Below are 23,434 nucleotides of genomic sequence, written 5' to 3' on the forward strand. Positions count from 1 at the left end.
TGCCGAGCTTCCACGTGGACGGTTGGACTCAAGGAGCGGCTTAAACCCAGGGGTTGTCAGATTACGAAAATACCCTTAACATCGAAGGAAGTTCGACATGTCGAGGGGCCTATTGGTCTTTTTACTATAGAAATAAACTAACATAAACCTTTGACGTATGCTATTAACTTCATACATGTGGTATTTATTTTTAAGGAATTAACGGATTTATTGTGGACGACTCGACTTATATCTAAAATTAAGGTTTATAGTATAATAATAAAATAAATTATTTTTTTTTATAAATATTAATGTATTTTAATATTATTTATTTACGTTTACAAATATAAATAATATTATTTTGAGTTACTCTAAATCTTTGGTTGCATGTTTTTAAATGGATGAATTGACTGAAAATACTATAAATTGTTATCATCTCTTTCAAATAATATTTGAAATATCACTCATCCATTTCAATTGTATTTTTTTTCTCTCGTTATATTGTTTTTGTCATCACAATGAATAAAAATACTATAAATGATATAAATAGACTCGTAATTTTAACTAAATAAACTTCGAGCCTAAAACTTTGGTATTGTAATAATAGTTTACGAGCAATAACAAGCAAACTATGATATCACTTATGGTGTTTTTCAAAAGGTTAATAGTGTTTTCAACACCTTAACAAAAACATTATAATGCTATTTAAAAATACTAAATAAAATCAAAATAAATTAAGAATCATTTGATATATACTAAGAAACAAATAGGTATTTATAATGGTTTAGAAATAACATCACCCAAATAGAGATTAAAAAAAAAATAACTATTATAGAATATTATAAATGACCCAAATAGACTCCTAATCTCAATCAAACAAATTACAACTCTAAGAATATTATATACAATGACAATGAAAGAGATACAAAATTATATAGTATTTTATTAGTAAAACACTATACATGAGCAAAAAAACACTTTAATGATTCAAAATTGATAAAAATAATAATAATAATAAAAAGTACCATTAAGGTTGATGATTGGGCATTATTCGAATTAGGGTGGTGCCTTTTGGAAAAATAAAAATAAAATAGGGAGGCTCTTTGAGAAAGCTATTATTTTATAATTTATTTTTTGAATTAAAGAAGAAGAAAATTTATGTGAAGAGTGATTTTATCATATTACAGAACAGTATAAAATTATATAATTATATAATTTAGTATAAAATTATAAAAAATAATTACAATTACATTTCTGTAATTTGGTACATCATCCAAAAATAAAAAATAATATAAATTTATTTATAATATCTTAAACCCCATTGAACAAACCAAGATTTATTTCCATTAAGACTGATATTTGTTCTCTTTGTTGTAAGTTTTCAATGTTAATATGTAGTGGAAATATGAAGGCATTATTTGCAGTTGATGAAATCTTTCAAGTATTCATGATATTATGCTAATCGATTAGACACAAAACCTAAATCAGTCAGACCAATCACATAAAATGAGTTGATGAAAAACAAATTACTATTCTTCAAAATATTCCAGAATATTTTCTCACAACTCAATAAATAGAAGCCTATGATATATATAATTCAGGATCTGAATCCATGGGCTCTCGCATGATACATTGGAGTTTCTGTTCTCAAGCAGCAATATGATTTGACCCATGACACAAGTAAGCATTCAGGAATCAGTAAATCTTTCTTTCTCTACCACAATGATTTCTCTCTCTTGTTGGGAAGAAAGAGAAGACTTACAAACAAGATATACTAGTCCTTATCCTTTTGGGATACTAACTCTGTAAAATCTAAAAATATTTATCAATACCAACATCTCTAAGGTCATGGAATACTAGAAAGGATTCAGCTCAGATGCCATAGTTCACTTGCACCAGTATAACAACCAACTGGTAACATGAGAGATTTAGTTGCCCTGTATCGAGAGTAATTACAGTGTGTAATTACGGTGTATAAAATCCAGCATATGCTCAGTAGAGCATGGATGGACATATTAATATATCTGCACAGCCAGATGAGTGAGCAATTTTTTTACATCAGAACTAGGATTCGACAGAGTATCTATACATGTGTCCTTACCAGATGCTTAACTTTATGGGCTCTTTACGAGTAAAACGAACATATGTGTTTCGATAAACAGGTTGAGGAAACCATCATCTACATGAAACCCTAAGGGCATATCACATAGAAAGATCATGAGGTTACAGATTGTGGCTGATGGCGATCGGCTTTCAGAAACCGGACAAATTCCGTCTGGAACATCTGGCCACCATTCACTGGGTCGAAGGTGCACCTACAGAAGCTGGAAACAAAGGGAAAAGGAAAAGCAAGAGAAGTTAGCAGAGATACTCACTAGACGACCAAATAACAGGTAAGCTATTGGATTATAAAATGCATATGGTCTTTTTTTACCCACCTATAACCTGCAGCCAGGTCACATAACGAACAAGAATGCAAGGATCTAAACCATAATTGTCAAATTCTTGCCACAGATAACATTGGTTGGATAAATGATTATCTAAGGTCTAGATTCACTTTTCGCATGACCTCTTGAAAGTTGAAACTGAAAACTAGAACATTGAGCTTATTCATATCACATCTCCTATGTTAAGTACCAAAATCCTCCAAGTACAACAAAAGAAAGGTGTAGATGTCTGGAGATAAATAATTACTAATGAAATCTAGACATACAACAAGGTTAATTTGAGTCCAATACAAGTCTTATTCCTTCAAGGTTTTCTATAGTTTTGACATTCCATTAAAATTGAATTTCTGATACATTATGGAGTTTAAATAGAAATTTTGGATTCTGTTTCCAAATTTTAGATTTTTCATTGAACATGGTAATCTAGCTTCACTTATGGAAGCTTCAATCAAGGATCTTAGTTTTGGGTATTGAACCTAAACCAATCACTTCTCAGACTAATTTTGGTATCATTGTGTACCAGTTACTGGTGTCAAGCAAAAAGAAAAACACAAAATCCAACAAAGGAGGAGCCGTATTATCTTCCTCTTCTTCCATCCCTGCTTTCATTACTTGCTTTCAAGTTGCTTTTATGAGAGGTCTTCTTTTCGAGTGAAGTCCTCAGATTAAACAATAAAGGAAGTAATTAAGTAATTTAATGGAGGACTCCTCAGTTATTAGTCAATATCATGTTATACTGCCAGGTTCTGACCAAATCAGGTAAAGAAAAACAAGCTTTGGTCTGGGGTAAACAGGTTCATTCAACACGATCTGAAACTGAGTGATCCAGAATACCAGTCCATGGTTGGACCAACAGGCATTGCCTGGTGGGGCAGCTATTCATGATAACAAAATCCTTGGTCCCGGTAAGACCAAAAATGAAATCATCAAGAGCGTATCCTAGAAGACGTTGGGTTGCTGTAAAGAAATCAGCATGATTTTTGTTTCCTAGATAAAATCAAGACAAATATTCATAACAAGGGTTGTTTCTCTTTATTCTTAGCCTCATTCTTCTTTTCTCAATACTCCACTTGTTTTCTTGTAATTCCACTAACCATACTTCTTTATTATTCTCAAGCATAAATTAACCATCACTGCAATACTGTTATGCATCAGGTTACTGCAGAATATCTTATGTAGAAAATATATTCATTGCCATCCAGCTAGAGGTTGCTTCCAGAACCTAACCTGAGGTAATCAAGGTTAGACCATTTTTATTTTCTAAAATGATATGGAAAAGACAAACATTTGGTGGCTAAGTGCCAATAATTGATTGGTAAGAAATAAGTACCTAACATAACAAGAAGATATTTACAAAATGCAAACATAATGATTTAGAAACCAAGCATCTAGGTTGATCAAGATACAAGGTACTGCAATACTGTTATGCATCATGTTACTGAAAAATATCTGATGTAGAAAATATATTCACTGCCATTCACCTAGAGGTTGCTTCCAGAACCTAGCCTGATGTAATCAAGGTTAGACCATTCTTCTTTTCTAACTCAAGTGATATGGAAAAGACAAACATTTGGTGACTAAATATCCTTAATTGATTGGCAAGAAATAAGTACCTAACGTAACAAGAAGATTTACAAAATGCAAACATAATGATTTAGAAACCAAGCATCTAGGTTGATGAAGATATAAGGTAGGAGGATTAATACCTGCCATCCATGCCAACAATCATGACAGTGTTTTGAGATCCAAATGCAGCAATATAGCGTGTAACTTCTGGCAAGTGAAACTGAGCGAACGACCATTCAGAACTGAAGTACTTTGGCAGGACACCTGGGTGATTTCAGTTCATAAGAAAATATCCTGCTTTTACCAAATCAATGCACTTCTTAATGTTGCAATAATGATAGCAGATCCATGACGTAATTATCACATACTAAAGAATCAGTTTTCCCTCAACAAAATACTATAACAATCAGATGAAAAATTTACTTCACCTTTTTTTTCACATCATAAAACTATTCAACTACAATTTCTTTCAGCAAAATAGTTTTTGTGCAAAACTTTTATGTTGAGATGGATGCTTAAAGTTTCCAAATAACTTTCATAATCTAGCATTAATTTGAGGTGCACTTTTACATACAAGTACTTAATAGTTAATTCTCAACCCAGCAGAATTCTGTTATACAAATCGATGTGTCAGCTTGTGCCCTCATTCTGGCAATTGGTTTAATCTTCCAGTCAATAATGATCTGAAGTTCCAGATTAAGAAGTTAGCCATTTTCCTTGTTGTTTTGTGTTTTTTGTTGGCTTACCATAGGCCTGTGAATTGACCCTGATGGTCACCCAGTGAATATTTTTAACAGTTTGAACCCTATGAGAATTGCAACCTGAACTTCAAGCTCTATGTTCTAGACCAGGAGATAGCAATGAAACAAATACTATCAGCAATAGAGCTGAACATAGTTTTCCATGATGAGGTTTTAGATAAAACCTGCAGTAGAAGTAGAGATAACACCAACATGGTAAATATGATTTGTAGATCAAGAAGCTCCATGTGGTTAACTCAGAACCACAAGCTTTCTAGTTAGAGATCATGACTATACTCATTCCTTCAATCTCATACTCATAGACATTTTGCAAAAAAGCCATTGTGAATAAAGTAGCTAGAACACCAGAAACTGACGGTATTGTTAAAACAACTACATTCCAAACATAAACCACAAGAACAAAGACGAAAAAAAGAAGCAATAGAGCATGAGATGCCTAACCTCTCATAAAATATAATGATGAGTTGTTGTTGGCTCCAGTGTTCGGAGATATAAGGGGATCAACTGGAGCAGAAGAGTTCTGATGTACCATTTCTGGAGCTTGAACAGCTGGAAGCTGGAAAGAGGCATCTTCCCCACCCACTCTAACTCGAAGTCTGAACACATGGACAGTTCCTTTATCACTGGAAACGACCAGCCATTGTACATTTGTAGAGAGAGCAATGCTATATATCTCAGCCCTATCTAATCCTCTCCGTACCTTTAATTATAGAGATCAGAAATGAGTAACTAAAACATACTTAACAAGCAAATATACAGCAAAATCTTAGATGGATATAGAAGGCAATTAACTAGCAAACACAAAACATAGAAGTCAAGGCAATTAACTATCATTACATCTAATGGCAAGCACAATGAGCTAGAGAAACATAATTCACATAAATTGGATATAAAGCTACATAGAGTGAAGAATAGCCTTGCCAATAAAGTCCAAAATCTGTTTGTCTTGTCTTGCTTCATCTGATCAGAATGGGAGATTTGGTAAGCTTCACCAAAAGATGGAAAAACCTTATAGATATGGCCTAGTGTTGCCCATATCAAATCAATGATTTAAAAAGCGCTAGGCACCAAAAGGCGCCAAGGTCCCACAATGCCCTAGGAGTTAGACGCTCGCTCGAGCGAAGCGAGGCGCTCTAAAATATAAAAAAAATACTATTTTCCTACTTGGATTGATAATTACTGAATAATCTTCTTCTTCATCATCTCTAATATGTTCAACATTATCCGCGGATAAAATCTCATAAGGTTTATTCCTTTGCATCTTTTTTTTACTCATATAAGATACCAACTCTTCTTTTACATCAAGTGAACACGTCTTACATGCTGATGCATTCTTGAAGTTCCCTACCTGATGCTGTTTTGCAAGGAAAATACAACCTATAATAGTCTTATCACAAAAGATGCAAGTAATTGCATTAGGATCTTTAGGATCCTTTAGATAATTGTGTTTCTAAGCAAGATCCTTTCTTGAATTTTTTTATGAATCTTCTGAATTGTACACTTGCCATTAATCCTAAAATCCTAGTAACAATTCCAAATAAATAGATATTAGCAGTGTTAAAATATAATAGGGACTATTATATGATAACAGTAGTTAACAATCTACTATTAACAGTAGTTAGAGGAGGAGAAAAGAGTCATCGACAGTAAAAAGTGGAGAAGAAGGCAGCGATAACGGAGGAACTTTCGGACGACGACGACGATGGTGGAGGAAGCCGTGGATGGTAACAGCAGCGGCGGAGGAAGCTTCGGATGATAACAACGACGACGAAGGAAGTTGCGAACGACAGCAGGGACGATGGCGGAAGCCACAGACAACGACATCGTGAACGGAGGAAGCTTCAGAGGTGTCAATCAATAGCAGAGGAAGCTATGATCCTCTCCCTCAGTGGTGGAATGAGCTACACATGGAAGCAGCAACAACGGAGGGAACTGCGCATGAAAGCTAGACCATCGGACTAATCTATCAATGATAGAGGAAGCATCGGTCCTATGCGTCGGTGGCGGAGGCAACGGCTGAGGAACATCAGCGATGGCGGAAACCGTTGAGCTAGGGTTTATGGCTTGGGATCGCACGGGCAGATGTGGGTTTGGAAAGTATAGTAATAGTATGTAGCTTAGTTGGTTTAATCGAACCAACTAGCTACTATTCAACTTAATAGTCTGGTTTGGTTGCTTTGTTTGAACCGAGTGCTCACCCGAGGCGTCCAACGCTTAGGCTCGGGCGAGCGCCCAAGAGGCACTTCACTGAAGCGCACCGCTTCAATGAAATTCAGACACCTTAACCATCTAATTTTCCCCAAAGTCATTTTTAATTTAATAAATTTTAGACAAAAATGGGCGAGAAGAATGGTATCAAATATTAATATCTGAAATAGAGCATCAATCAAAGATTGCACCATTAGTATCATATCATGCCAAACAAACAGATATCAAGAGATACCTGCTGCATCTCCCTGGCTATGACTTTCCTCTTACTTGTGTATCATAGAACTAGAGTTGCTTCATTGAAAAACCCTATTTCAGTTTCTATAGCTGAAGGCTAGTCGTTAAGTCAGGCCTTCATTTATTGCATATATGCCACCAACAACATTTCATCAGTGCCAGGGGTATGTTGATCATCCTTTGTTTCAATCTTATTCAATCACATAAATCTATCACTTTTACTTTGCTTCAATCTTCCTATTCAATCAACATAAATCTATCACTTTTACTGTGAAACTAGAATCTGAACTAGTAAACCAAACCAGGGTTGCTTATGAACTAAGAACTGGCCTAGATGTAATTCAGAGGCAATATGGATCTTAGATCTAAATCATGGAAGATCCTATTTTGATTAGACTGAAATTTGATATACTTGTCCCTGACAGCAAGATGCAACTTCTATTGAGAATGTTAATGGAGAACATCGTTCACAAAGAAAGCAAGCGAAAGACATCTTTAGTAATAAAAATTTAAATAACTAGTTTTCAGCTTGCAACAACAGAATAATAGAAACTATGCAAACATGGAAATTTCCATACATCATTTGAAAGTGAGAAATAATGTCCACTAAAATCTTAATTTTTTTTTAATATCCCCCGGAATTTGAAATCTACAGTTATGACCTTGAAGTTAGATGCAATTTGCAGACTGTTAAAGACCTACTATCTGCAATTAAAATATCCAATATACTCCCTTCCGATGATGTCCGTGTTTGCTTGCTAAGTGCCATTAGAGTCCTTTCCTCCAATAGTGTATCTTATACACATATATCTATAGACCAGTTATCATTAAAATCATTTCCTCCAAACAAAACTATGCTACTTTTCAGATATGCCCATTAAAATAGTCAGATCTAGGTGCCTGTTAAATATGGCCTTAATCCCAGATAGGCACAGTCCACACATATTAAACCATGGTTTAGCTAGTCTTGCACTATTAATGCCAAACAAGAGGGAAATGTTTGATGGTTTTCAAATTTCTGAGAGAGATCTACGTAAAATCAAGATTTTTAAATTAAGAAGAAGAAAGCTCCTAATCCAGCCTAACTTGTGAAAAAATTTACATAAATAGCTGCTTTGAAGATATCCTCTAACTTCTATGCTCTTTCCTAAGCGTGGTGTTCATTGAACTAGAAATCATGTCAGTCCTTCTCAATCATACCATCTCTATCCACAAATATGCTATCCTTACTGATCTCTTACCATATTGAACATCAGATCATCACACATATATTAGGTATATTCCTAGTGAATTTTGTCATCATGGTAACATTGCCCTAATTGAGTCTTAGAAACAAGATAGGGCTACATACGTGGACCCAACCTCACATTGGTGGAGTATTGTACATCGAGAGGACCTCTTATATTAGGAATATTCTTGCACAACCCTAGCATACACATACAAGTAAAGGCTAGATGCAATTGCTATACAAACCTGGAGCAAGTAGACTTATGAGAAGAACTAAACAGCAATGTCTTTTATGAAGCAATGCTTAAGATGACTGTGCAATCCCAAATACCATGGCACCAGCCTTTCCACTTTGCCCCTGCCAACATGGTTCTTGATTTCCCACTACATTAACCAACCAAATTCCGCGAGCTCTTATATCCACGTCTCCATGTCTTTTCCGTCCCCACCTCTGAGGCTTGCACATGTGAGCCAGTAGCCTTGTATGAGTGAGAATATGCCTTGGGACTCCTGTGGGATGAGGAATTGAACAAGTTCAAACAAGGCTATTATACCATGTTTAGGAACAATCCAAAGATAGGAATTCCTATTTGGAGTCTGATAAGGGCTGACACCCTGTTTTTGATCCTCAAAAGATTCAACCAGCTCAAAATACCAAAAAGACCAGACGGCCAAAAACGAAAGATTTAGAGGCCAGTCTTAAAGAAGTTCTAGTCCAAATATAATATTAGTCTATAGTTTTCAGTTTTTGGAAGGTAGCCTACACATATGGCCTGTTCAGCCTCTTACAACATCCTTGTCAATCATTTCACATGTTCCCTGATATAAATACATTGGAAAGGTTTTGGTCCAACATCTTCAACAATTGTCTACCTTTCCCAACAATAATATTTTCTAGCTAAGTCGACCTCTTGGAAGAGTGCATCTCTTCCATGAACTAGAGAAAAAAGAGCGTAATCAGCAGGTAGAAATGGTGTTGATTATACCTGCACATGTAGCAGTCTCACCAACTGGCATTAAACAATGAAAAAAAAGTTGCAGAAACAATGAAAAAAATCATAGTTGTAACTTGTGAGTGATGTATAACTCTTTAATTGAGCAGAAAATGTTCCAAGTCTAAAAAGTGGCTAAAAGGATCATCAAAGTGCCTAACTTTAATTATGAATATATTAATTTTCTAATTATGCAGAGAAACAAGCACAATATGGGGTTTTTTCTGTTTAGCTGTTGGGTGCAGCCAGCTCAAGCCAAGTTGGGAAAACTACTTTTGTGCATGTGTTCAAAGAGGAATGAACTTTTGTATGATCAATGGATACTCAGTCGTTGATCATTATTAACTGTGGTGAATGTCAAGCCATTGTGAGGCTGCTTGCCCCAACTGAATCTATCATGCTAACCAAATACTAATATCTGAGAAATTTATTGCATGAAAAAGGAGATTTTCCAAATGGATGAGTGCACATTCAAGCATCTAGAAAGTTAAAAAAAAATAGCATGCTAGGTTGGTGAAGAAGTTAAGAAAAACCTCATAGAAGTATGGAACTTCAAATATTTAAGAAGAGACAATCCACCCATCTAATCCTACAGACAGATGACAGATATTTAGGTGCATAATGAGAAGAAAGGTAATATCATTAAATAAAGACATTCAAGGATGCAGCAGTTTCAGGGTTTTCTAGAACATGGAAATTAACAAATAACAATGTATTAGCACTAATGGCATGTAATTAATTTAGTCATACTCACAACAGCATACCATGATTTTAAACATAACGCAATATACACATATTAACATACTTATAAATGCAAAGCTTTTGCCTGGTGAAGATGTGTAGTTGCAACAATTATTATTATGCAACTAGCTGCTATTGTCAAAAACATTTGGCCAACCTATTGACGGTAGCAAGAAGATGAGTACATTGTGACAAATTTGTTTGAAGCTATACAACAACATAGGAACCATTAAAGGAGGTCGAGCATGATGCTGATAACAAATACCATGACTAGGATACACAATTAAACCATTATGAGAACAATAAGTGATGCAAAAAACTTAAACCAGTAAAACTGAGATGGAGGTGTCTATCCTAGTTTTCCTTGTCGGGTCAGTGGCACAAGGAAGTTTGAAGTTTTACCTCTTGTAGTTGTGTACCATCCATTGTGTTAAAAATTCTAATCAAAGTCCCTTTTGTGCTTGCAGTTGCAAGAAGTAACCCATCCAAAGTCATGGTCATACAAGATATCTGAGAATCATGAGCACTAATGACCTTTGTCATCTTCAAACCAAAATGTTCAACACGGACCTCTCCCCGACGAAGACCAGGGCATGCCAACACTGAAGTGCTAGAATGGTGTGAGAGGCAGCAAAGTCCCTTTGGATTAGATTGAGTTTCTATTTGATGAAGAAGCTTCAAGTCTGTGAAGTCATACACATAGATCTTGTGCTCAAGAACTATGACAATACGATCTCGTCTTAATTTCACACCTCTGACATTAGATCTATATGCATATTCACCAACACAACGGCTCTGATGATCATCCCAGATCATAACTTTATTTGGTGGGTATTGCATATTGGCACCACCACCAACAAGAGCCAGGATATTAGAACGAAACAGCATTTCTACTATTCCAAATCCTCCACTTTTCAAGTCTCTTCTAAAGGTTTCCTTGAAGGGATCACAGTTATATATCCGGAAGCCGTTGCTTGTTCCAACAGCAAAGCACCCATAGTCCTGATTCCAAGACACCGACAGCAGCTCAGTTCCATTGTCATCATCGTAGTCTCCTGGTTCTGGTTGACTGAAAGGAGTTGAAGATGGCCATGACTGTTGTGACTCCAATGAGGCAATCCCCATGGGAGGATGAATGCTTGACGATGTTGATATTCTCGAGCTCATCAAGGAAACCAACAGTCACTTATGTCCAAAGGAATTCAAAGGTCATTGCAACATAAGTGATTCAACATGGATTTCAATGGACAGCGTGCGGACCTGCAACAATGAGATTCAGAAGTTAGAACAGCCTGAGATCAAGCAATTAACTTGCCTTAATCTAGAGGAACAGCCTCTGATAAAAACCGAATATACCATGAGAAAAACAGAGAAGCATTTGCAGACATTTCATCAGATCAAACCTTGACCTTCTCAAGTATCTGTATTATCATGCAGTACAAACATATGCAACTGCCTAATGCATAAAAATTACAGTTATAATTCTGTAGTTTAACCATGGAATATACATAAAAATAAAAAATGAAGCCATGAAGATCTTATAAGGTGGCTCATAATAGCAACAATACATTTCGTGTATGTGATCTGGAAAGTGCATTTAGCATGAGAAAGAAAACGATTAACGAAAAGAGCAAAAGAGACGTCAACACAATGATTCATAAGTACATTTAGCATGTCACGTTCTAAATCAAATTTCTCATACGGGCAATTTGATAACAACCTATCATGTGCATCCTTTGTAGTGCAATGGTACACAACAGATGTGATTACTTAAAGAAAATAAAAATCGAACATCATGAATAGCGATGCAAACTAATTTATTCACATTAGAGAAATAATCCAAATTTAATAAATGAAAGGAAAGGCAACAATTAATAATCCAAAAGCTGATATGCTAAAAAATCTAAACTACTCGAGATTTATAAAACACGTAGCCATACACTTGGATATTATCGACTTTGTGGCTTCAATCACAATTCTCTAAATTCCGGCAGAGGATTTAGGGGGAAAAGATGCAACTTCGAGAACGTAACATATCGATTGAAGGCGCCAGGTATTAGTGAAACAAACAAGATCATTAACTAATGAAGGCTCGCCAACGTCGATTTCCATGAGTAATAAAGGAGAAAGGACAGATTTTAACCAGATCCCGTTACACATCCGTGCAGCCAAATTTTCTAGAGTCAAGATCGGGATACATCACTAAAAGAAACGAATCAATCGGCCAAAAAGCCCCACTTTTGACACCAAAAGGAAAATAATACAGCGACGATAAAACCACCATACCTTCCACAAAGCTGTAAAACTCTTACAGTTAGTGATTTCTTTTGGTGTCCAAAACCTATCAATAGAATTTTGGATGACCAATTTAGGAGACACCGAATAAAATCTAAAACGATCAAATAACCAAAAAAAAACTCAAAAGAAAAAGTGGAAAAAGCACCTCGATATCGATTCAATGCAGGAGGGCGGTCTCGGAAGCACGATTCACCGACTCGCCAACGGGTAAGGAGGGCAGAGAGAGAGAGAGAGAGAGAGAGAGGCTGAAGGCGATCGAGCTCCGACGACAAACACGTCCGAGTTTCACACCGATCTCTCTCGCTTTTATCGCGACCAAGCCCAAGAAAAGGGAAAGGAGGCTCGCATGGAACGAATAAAGGAACGATCGGGGTGAATTCTAGAACCGTGGGGAAGGTTTCTCTCGGGAGAAAGAGATCCTCTCCAATTCGCAATGTAATTTGACGTTTTCAGTTCCCAATCGCACCGTTCATCTTTCCCTTTGACGGGTTGAGGCTGCGTTAACGTGTTGAAATCAGAGGATGGACGGCTATGAGGAGATATCTATAACCGTCCAGTTATATATGAATCGCGTAGGATCGCAGCAATCGTTTTCGAATGTTGGTGATCACATCTTATTAACGTAACTATAGGCAGTATTACTTACGTCTCTATGTAACATAATAATAATAATAATAGTAAATATAATTTATAATGCAATTAAATAATAATAATAATAATAATAATAATAATAATAGTAGATAAACAATAAGTAAAGATAAAAGATGACTCAGTTATAAATGATCAACATAACTGATTTTTGTGATTGTTTTTATTGAGATATGAATGATAAGTTTAATTTTATATTTTATCTATAAAAGTTTTATTTCATCAGAATTTAAAATAATATGTTCTTTAATTAATCAAATAATTTACTTGATAATATAGTGTTAAAAGAGTTATGATAATAGAGACAAGAAAAGGAATTGCCCTTCTAGCCTTTGTGCCTATCAATGGAGATACTATTAGACCATCCATATATAGTATCATACAACATATACAATATAATATTATTATAAATTTTTTTATCATGTTATAGTATCATACAACATATATAATATAATATAATATTATTATAAAACTAATACAACATGAAAGATCCTAAGTCATGTATGAATAAGGTATATAAGGATTCCAAGTGAAACATAATCAACAGGAATAAAAAAATAAAATTAGAAGAAATGTTTTTTCTTCCCTTCTTTCCTTTCTTTTCTTTTCTTCTTCTTCTTCTTTTTATTTTTTTTCTTTTACTTGGTTTGAGACTCTTATACAGGAGAGAGTCAAGTTACAAAATGACAATTTAGTCCAAGACTTTGGATTTAATGAGGCTCTTAATCAGGTGCAAAAATATTATTTATAATTTTAAAATTTAATGAATGAGATTTTAGATTTTAATCCTTCAACTATTTATACTTACATATAAATTACTATAATATCATAAAGAACATGTCCTTTTTCTCTCAAACCGAAAACGAAGGCTGAAAGACGAATAAATGTTAAAATATTACTGAAAATTGTTACTTAAATATGACCAAGGAACAATTACAAAATGGAACCTTGAAATTTTTCTCCGAGAAAATTTGTATTACTATCTATTTAATAACTGTATTTTATTGACACGACTAATATATATATATATATATATATATATATATATATATATGTAAAATAAGATTTATAACGAGTAATCACTCCATGAGTATAAGTCTTTTTAGTTTTATTCAAGTGAGCATGTTGGGAAATTTGGGGTGACATCATATGCGCAGCGGAAGAATAGTACACAAAATCTCAAAATTCTCATAGAAAATAATGTTTCATCGTGTGCAAGGATTGGTGTGCCAAACCCATAAAATCGAAAATTATATGTATAGGAAAGATGTATTTCCTAGGGAGATTGTATATTTCTAAATATCTATAGATCTATGGGAGAGGATGAAGAAAGTCAATTGTCCTCGTCTCTAATGGTGATCCATATTGTCACGGCCTTAGTTGGAATTGCCTAAGGCGTGAGGTACCCTTGCGGCCAAAGACGTGAACTTAGCTTGCGTTGCCTAAGTCGCGAGTCATCCTTGCGGCAAAGATGTGAACTTAGCTTGCGTTGCCTAAGTCGCGCTTCGCCCTTGCGATATTGCTCCGCAAGGATCAGCCCACTTGTAACCTCTCGCAAGTCCTGAAGGACCTGTAAAAAGAGAAAGTTGATTAGTTCGAAAGAACGAGCAACGGACAAGTCCCGACGTCTCGCGAAAAGGGGAAGCTTTACAAGCAATTCAGCGAGCACCTTGCATGCATAAGAGAAAAGAGGGAGAGGGGGAAAACAAGGGCTTTAGAAGGTTGAACGAACAGCTGCAAGCCCACAAACAGCCGCTCACCTGGTCCCGGGCGCGACAACAAGTTCCCGTAAAGGCCACGTGCGAACTTGCGAAAGAGAGTTCAACGCCCGGTATATATCCGAAGCCCCATCCAGCCCTGTGCCACCCGGGGGGTTTAAAGGGGCTGAGATGGCTGACGTTTTGGTGAGCGGAGGTAGATTGCAGAAATCAGCCCGCGGCACGCAAAAACGGAGCTGTTTTGGGCTGTTTTGGGGCTGTTTTGCTCGGTTTGGTGAGCGATCGCTTTGTAACGCTGCAGCTTGTTCGAACTTACATTTTTACAAGCAAAATGACCCAAGACCAAGAAAAAACATGCTGTCAAGCAGCTGTACATGTAGGTGTGAGCGACGAACGGTTCATTGAATGGAGTTATTGCGAGTGCGTGACGACCGTTCGTGACATTCTCCCCCACTTAAACTATCGACGCATGTTGGTAGTTGTTGATGATTTCTTCTTCATGTCGCAGGGTGTCTTCAGGCTCCCAACTGGCTTCAGTTCGGGGAAGCTTTCGCCACTTCACCAAGTACTCTGTCTGCTCAGCTCCGTTGGGTAGCTTTATCTTGCGGTCCGCTAGAATAGTTTCAACTCACTTCTCGTAGGAGGTTGTGATGGGAGGTAGTCGAGTTGGAACACTTCAGGAAGCATCTTGCGGATTCGAGTGGTAAGCTTTTAGGTTGCTGGCGTGAAGAACGTTGTGAATTTTGAACCATGCCGGCAGCTGCAACTTGTAAGAGACGTTGCCTACCCTGCTAATAATTGGGAAGAGCCCTTCATACTTGCGTACCAATCCATTGTGGACTTCGTTCCTAAAGAATTGGAGTGATGCCGGTTGGAGCTTTACCAACACCAAATCGCCAACTTTGAACTCTTGCGGGCGCCTTCCCAAGTCTGCCCACTTCTTCATCCTTTTTGCCGCCTTCCCCAAGTAAGCCCGCGCAATATCTGCATTTCGATGCCACTCCTTTGCGAAATGATAGGCTGATGGACTACTCCTAGTATACCCAATTGCCATGGTGTGCGGAGTCGACGGTTGTTGTCCTGTGATGATCTCGAAGGGGCTCTTGTCGGATGCAGAGATCCGCTGCAAGGTGTAGGAGAATTGGGCAATGTCCAATAGCTTCACCCAATCTCGTTGGTTGGCACTCACGTAGTGCCGGAGATATTGCTCCAGGAGCGAGTTTATCCTTTTAGTCTGGCCATCCGTCTGGGGGTGGAGGCTTGTAGAGAAGTATAACTTCGACCCCAACAATTTGAATAGCTCGGTCCAGAATCGTCCCAGGAACCGAGCATCTCGATCACTAATGATATTATGTGGGACTCCCCAATACTTCACCACATCTTTCATCATCAGCTTGGCCGCCTCCTCTGCTGAATAGTGTAGGGGAGCAGCAATGAAAGTTGCATACTTTGAAAATCGATCGACCACCACGAGTATCGATCCGAGTCTCCCTACAAGTGGCAAGCTTGATATGAAATCCAAGGAAATGCTCTCCCACGGCCTTTCTAGTACGGGCAACGGCTCCAAAAGTCCCACCTGCTTTCGCTACTCCACCTTGTCTTGTTAGCAAGTAAGGCATGTTCAAACATATTCCTTCACATCGGTCCCCATCTTCGGCCAGTAGAAGGCCCTCTCCACGAGAGCCAACGTCCTGTGAATGCCTGGGTGTCCAGCCCAAAGGGAATCGTGACACTCTTTTAAGAGTTCACGCCTCAAATTGTCCACTCGGGGAACATAAACCCTATTCCCTTTTATGTAAACGAGTCCCTCTTGGACCCAAAATCATCGTGCCTTGCCTTCTTTGATGAGCTGCATCAGGATAACTGCCTGGGGGTCACTATACAGTCCATCCCTGATTCTGGAAAGGAAGTTGGAGTGCAACTGACTTGCTTGGTTTCCGCCCTCCAATTGTGCGGCATTCATACGCTCCACCTTCCGACTCAATGCATCGGCCATGACATTTGCCTTCCCAGGCTTATACTCCATTGCCATATCAAATTCAGCCAGGAAGTCCTACCAACGCACCTGCTTTGGGGAGAGCTTCTTCTGAGTTTGGAAATAGCTCAGAGCGATGTTGTCCGTCCTCAACACAAATCACGATCCGAGGAGATAGTGTCGCCAAACTCGTAGATAGTGGATCACTACTGTCATCTCCTTCTCATGCACTAGATACTGCCGCTCGGTCTCGTTGAGTTTTCGGCTCTCGTAGGCCATCGGATGACCCTCCTGCATGAGTACTCCCCCAATAGTGAAGTCCGAAGCATCTGTATGGACTTCAAAAAGCTCCCCATAGTCTGGCAATTTGAGCACTGGTTCTTCCATAACAGCAGCCTTCAGATCTTGGAATGCTATTTCACATTTGTCAGACCACTTCCAAGACTGCTCCTTCTTCAGCAACTCGGTCAGTGGGGTTGCACGCTTCGAATATCCCGCTATGAAGTGTCAATAATAATTGACGAAACCAAGGAAGGATCTCAACTCTGGCACCTTCTTTGGAGTTCGCCATTCCGCAACCGCTTGCACCTTCGACTTATCCATCCGAATGGAGCCATCACCAATTCGATGTCCCAAGAATAATATCTCAGTTTGAGCAAAGTAGCATTTCTCCCTTTACACGAACAAAGTGTTCTCCCTGAGAACCTTGAAAATCGTCCGAAGATGTTTGACGTGCTCCTCGAGCGTTTGGCTGTAGACGACGATATCGTCCAAGTAGATGACCATGAACTTATCCAAATACTCCTTGAATAGCTGGTTCATGAGAGTGCAGAATGTGGCCGGAGTGTTGGTTAAGCCAAAAGGCATCACCAAAAACTCAAACGCTCCATACCTGATCACACAGGTAGTCTTCGCTTCGTCGCCTTTGCTAGTCATAGGTGTTGGGAAATCTTGGGGGCGACATCACATGTGCAGCGGAAGAACAAGAAAACAAAATCTACGATTCCCAAAAAGATGTTCGTCGTCGTGCGAAGATTGGTGCGTAAAAATCCGCGAAACATAAAACTGCGTATAGAGTAGATTGTGTTACCTAGGGAGATCGTATATCCCTGTTTCCTTGCAGATCCTTAGGAGAGGGTAAAGGAGGTCAAGTGTCCTCCTCTCTAGCGGTGATCCACACAGCAGGGTTGCGACGACGCTCCTCAAGACTCCAGGCCTGCTCTGAGGTGGAGAGGAAGAGGAGAATAGGAAAGGCAAGCAAAGGCTCTAGCCTATGAGGCTGTGAATCCCTCCTATTTATAGAGATCCCGTGTCAAACCCTAATGGGTCCTTCCCTAGTGGGTATTGGATCTGCATCCAATAAGACAAGGACGACGTCGGATATCTCATATCCGAACCTCTACTCATCGCAATGCCTACCATATGTGTGTGACCCTCTAGGCCCAATATCGAGCTGGTCGTGAGTCATACCTGTCAGAACTCCTTCTAACTTAGTGAATTATTATCTCTGTAATAATTCACTCAACTCATCGACTACGGACATACTAGGCCACTACGCCGTAGTCCCCAGACGATACAGGGGAATCCAATCCATTGGACCTGTTTGTCCTCAGTTACCGTGTACCTATAATCCCTCATCCATCTAATATCCCAGAGACCGTATATCGAGCATGGTGTTGTCAGACCCATACGGTTTCTACTCGAGTCTCGCTTTAATCGGATTCTCCCGGAGAACTCTTTCTCTCTCAACCCGAATGACCCTGGCCAGGGATTTGTCTGAGCAACAACACATGGGATATTCCTCTCATGACGCCAAGAGTGGATGATCCTCTATCGACACTCAATAGCCCTCGTAAGGTCGACTACCACTCCCAATGACCAGCTGTACTAGATCTGGGACAGCCAAACCTATAAGTCTGGTATCAAAGAGTGGAGCACTCATACATGACATCCTTGGTGTCTCAAGTCTAAGGACCAGATACACCACTAGGACTACGGAATCGCTGTCTGACAATAAGGCATCATCAACCATCCAGCATTCCGTAAGCGGATCAATCAGTGAACTCATTCTCCAATGAGCACCTGTACTGTATCCCTAGTGTCCCTACACGAGCAGCTATGAGACCAGCAGCATCCATCATATGAACGGGTATACAGCACACCAGTCTATCCGGTTATCACGATGTCCCTCTCGAGTAACCTATGACCGGGATTATTTAGGATATGTGTTTAAAGGTGAATCGATCTCATTATCGTGATCTCATCACGATCCGATTCCCATTTCACAAATCCAAGGACATCACAATATATGTATGCATTTATGCAATAGTTATAAAGTGATATACGCCAAAATATAATAAGCAAAAAGATTCTGTATCAAGTCATACGTGCCATCACTCACGTGATTGGCTTGTTGGGCACCTATGACTAGCAATCTCCCACTTGACCTAAAGCCAATCACCTATGTGTCTGATCCCCATCAGACCCCTGTGACGCTCAAAGACAAACTGAGACAACGACTTTGTCAGTGGATCTGCAATGTTATCTTCGGATAGAACTCTTTCCACTACTACATATCCTCGGGTTACGATCTCTCTGATAAGTTGGAACCTCCTCAGAACACTTCTGATGAGACCCGGGTTCCCTTATTTGAGTAATCGCCCCATAGTTGTCGCAATATAAGGAGATCGGCTCCTCGCTACCCGGCACGACTCCCAAATCTGTGATGAACTTCTTCACCCAGACTCCCTCCTTTGCTACATCTAATGCAGCAATGTACTCCGCCTCTGTGGTCGAGTCAGTAGTAGTATCTTGCTTGGAACTCTTCCAGCACACTGCTCCTCCATTCAAGGTGTACACATACCCTGAATTCGACTTGCTATCATCGACATCAGACTGAAAACTTGAGTCAGTGTAGCCTTCAATCTTAAGGTTATTTCCTCCATATACTAGTAAAAGATCCTTAGTCCTTCTCAAGTACTTAAGGATACACTTTACTGCTTTCCAGTGCTCCAAGCCTGGATCCGCCTGATACCTGCTCGTGACACTCAGAGCATGCGCTATATCAGGCCTAGTACATAGCATGACATAAATGATAGACCCTATTGCTGAGGCATAAGGTATCATATTCATGTTTGCCCTTTCTTCTGGAGTCTTTGGGGACATACTCGTAGAAAGCGATATCCCATGTCTCATCGGTATGAGACCTCTCTTGGAATTTTCCATGCTAAACCTTTTGACAATGGTTTCTATGTACCTGGACTGGGACAAGCCAAGCATCCTTTTGGATCTATCTCTATAGATTCTAATCCCCAAGATATAGGATGCTTCCCCTAAGTCCTTTATGGAGAAGTGTCTAGATAACCAAGTCTTTACTGTGGATAGCATTCCTACGTCATTCCCAATGATGAGGATGTCATCCACAGATAACACCAAAAAGGTGATAGCGCTCCCACTTACCTTCCTGTATACACAAGGCTCATCTTCGTTCTTAACGAAGTCATAAGATCTGATTGCCTCATCAAATCTTATGTTCCAACTTCGGAAAGCTTGCTTTAGTCCATAAATGGATCTAAGCAACCTACACACCTTATCTGGGCAGTTCTTGGACACGAATCCCTCAGGTTGCATCATATACACCTCCTCCTCGAGGTTTCCGTTGAGGAATGCGGTTTTCACATCCATCTGCCAGATCTCATAATCATAGTGTGCTGCAATAGCCAATAGAATTCTGATGGATTTTAGCATTGCTACGGGTGAGAAAGTTTCGTCGTAGTCAACACCTTGCCTTTGACGATACCCCTTAGCCACTAGCCTTGCTTTATAGGTCTCTACCTTTCCATCTACTCCGATCTTTTTCTTAAAGATCCACTTGCAACCGATGGGTACAATACCTTCGGGCGCATCAACTAGGTTCCAAACCTTATTGGAGTACATAGAATCCATCTCAAAATTCATGGCTTCTTGCCACTTCCCGGAGTCTATACTCATAATAGCCTCCTCGTAGGTCTGAGGATCAATAACCTCTACATCCTCTCCTCTAATATGTCCCACATATCTCTCAAGAGGATGGGATACTCTATCAAACCTGCGTAAAGTTGATACTTGTGTATTAGGTACCTGAACAGACTCGGGCTGTAGAGTGGTGCTTGAGCTTGGTTCTCCAACCTCGCTCAACTCTATCATTCTCCCACTGTCTCCGCCAAGAATGTGTTCCTTCTTAAGGAACACTGCTCTCTTAGCTACAAAGACCTTTTGGTCCTCGAGATGATAGAAATAATACCCACAAGTTTCCTTGGGGTATCCCACAAATTTGCATCGCTCTGTCCTTGATTCTAACTTGTCGGGGTTGTGTCTTTTAATGTGGGTAGGGCAACCCCAAATCTTAACAACCTTAAGATCAGGCTTCTTCCCTTTCCATATCTCATATGGTGTAGACACTACCGACTTAGTTGGAATTCTGTTCAGAAGGTAAGCTGCGATTTCTAGGGCATATCCCCAGAACGAGATGGGTAGGTCAGCGAAACTCATCATGGACCGTACCATATCTAATAACGTACGATTTCTCCTTTCAGAGACACCATTGAGATGAGGTGTATAAGGAGGTGTCCATTGGGATAATATCCCATGGTCCTTGAGGAACTGAGTAAACTCTGTACTTAAGTACTCACCTCCTCGATCTGATCGAAGAGTTTTGATACTCTTTCCAGTTTGGTTCTCCACCTCATTCCTATACTCTCTGAATTTCTCAAAGGCCTCGGACTTGTACTTCATTAAGTACACATATCCATACCTTGAGAAATCATCAGTAAATGTAATAAAGTAGGAGTAACCTCCAATGGCATGAGTTGACATGGGTCCACATACATCACTATGTATGAGTTCCAATAACTCAGTGGCTCTCTCTCCAGTTCCACTAAATGGAGATTTGGTCAGTTTTCCACGAATGCAAGGCTCACAAGTTGCATATGACACATAGTCGAATGGATCTAGATATCCATCATTTAGCAACTTTTGAATCCTTCTTTCATGGATGTGACCTAGCCTACAATGCCACAGGTATGCACTGTTCAACTCATCTCGTTTCCTTTTGGACACATTTACATTCATGATATGTGGAGTGGTGTCTAACATAAATAAACCATTATGCAATGTTCCTTTCGTGATGATCTTATCATCTAATAATATCGAACAACCATTGTTCTCAAAAACAAATTTATATCCACTAACTGTTAAACATGAAATGGAGATAATGTTTTTGATAATAGAAGGAACAAAATAACATGCATCTAATGCAATAAAAGCTCCACTAGGCAGATGTAGGGCGACCTCGCCAACAGCTAATACAGCAACTTTTGCTCCATTACCTATCTTGAGGTCCATCTCGCCTCTCTCTAGTCTCCTAGGCCTTGCCAGAACCTGCAACGAATTGCATATATGATAAGCACTACCGGTATCCAATACCCATGTGTTATCATAAGAGTCTGACAAATGGAGACTGATCATGAATGTACCTGAAGCTTCATCAAGCTTTTGTTTTGCCCTTTCTGCAAGGTACTCTTTGCAGTTTCTCTTCCAGTGCCCATCTTTACCATAGTGGAAGCACTGGCCTTTGTCCTTTACTGGGTCTTTCTTAGCAACCTTTGCTTTACCTGGTATGCCCTTGCCCTTCCCCTTCTTAAGGGACCTTTCTGCTTTCCTTTTCTTTCTGGTCTCACCAGTGTAGAGAACTGGCTTCTCTTTCTTAATAGTACTCTCTGCCTCCCTCAACATATTGAGGAGCTCTGGGAGAGTCACCTCAAGCTTGTTCATATTAAAATTCATTATGAACTGTGAAAAGGAATCTGGTAGGGACTGAAGCACAACGTCCACACACAAGTTATCCTCTAGGACCATTCCTAGACCTGTGAGTTTTTCTATCCACTCAATCATCTTTAGGACATGGTTATGAACCGGTGTCCCCTCAGTCATCCTAGCGCGGAAAAGGCTCTTGGATATCTCATATCGTTGAGTCCTTCCCTGTTCCTCAAACAATTTACGGACATGTAGGAGAATGGATCTGACATCCATCTTTTCATGTTGTCTCTGTAACTCAGGAGTCATAGAGCCCAACATATAGCACTGAGCAAGAGTGGAGTCATCAATGTACTTCACGTAGCGAGCGATCTCATCCTCGCTTGCCCCTTCTTCGGGCGTAGGCATCACTGTATCAAGGACGTACATGATTTTCTCCGCTGTGAGAACAATTCTCAAGTTACGGAGCCAATCCGTATAATTTGGACCAGTGAGGCGGTTGACATCAAGTATGCCACGTAAGGGATTTGAAAGCGACATTTTTTGAAAATAAAGATGTAGCAGAAATGAATAACATGCAGATTTTGCAAGAAATAAACTATCAAGATATGGACTTCTATCTTAATATGCTCCCACTATTTTACTAACGAGTCACGCGACACCCTCAGCACGTGAAACGGAAGTCTCCGGCAGACTTCTAGTGGGGATCAGGATCCAATCAACGTCTTAGTGTAACCTCGAGGGACTCGACCAATCACACTAAGCCTAAAAGGTATGCAACTCTTACCAATCACAACTCCTTGTGATTCCTGTCCTGTTCGGCCTCCGAATCACCATGGCCTCG

At 39.2% G+C, this 23,434-nt stretch overlaps 1 protein-coding gene across 3 annotated transcripts; it reads right to left on the reverse strand.

Moving 5' to 3' along the window:
* Positions 1-1,952: 1,952 nt before the first annotated feature.
* Positions 1,953-12,799, reverse strand: LOC103999720 (autophagy-related protein 18d). Of its 3 annotated transcripts, XM_065178937.1 has the most exons (6): positions 12,602-12,795; positions 12,445-12,499; positions 10,561-11,418; positions 5,195-5,453; positions 4,133-4,256; positions 1,953-2,303 (listed from the first exon to the last, which is right to left on the reverse strand). In XM_065178937.1, the coding sequence occupies exons 3-6, from the start codon at positions 11,323-11,325 to the stop codon at positions 2,195-2,197; spliced, it is 1,257 nt and encodes a 418-aa protein (XP_065035009.1). In that variant the 5' UTR covers positions 11,326-11,418; positions 12,445-12,499; positions 12,602-12,795; the 3' UTR covers positions 1,953-2,194. The 3 variants fall into 3 exon arrangements, with proteins under 3 accessions (XP_065035009.1, XP_065035010.1, XP_065035011.1); XM_065178938.1 differs by lacking the exon at positions 12,445-12,499 and having other exon boundaries at positions 12,602-12,794; XM_065178939.1 differs by lacking the exon at positions 1,953-2,303 and having other exon boundaries at positions 4,163-4,286; positions 12,602-12,799.
* Between the last annotated feature and the right edge of the window lie 10,635 nt (positions 12,800-23,434).

This window comes from Musa acuminata, unplaced genomic scaffold, assembly GCF_036884655.1.
Source record: "Musa acuminata AAA Group cultivar baxijiao unplaced genomic scaffold, Cavendish_Baxijiao_AAA HiC_scaffold_1137, whole genome shotgun sequence".
NCBI lineage: Eukaryota > Viridiplantae > Streptophyta > Magnoliopsida > Zingiberales > Musaceae > Musa > Musa acuminata.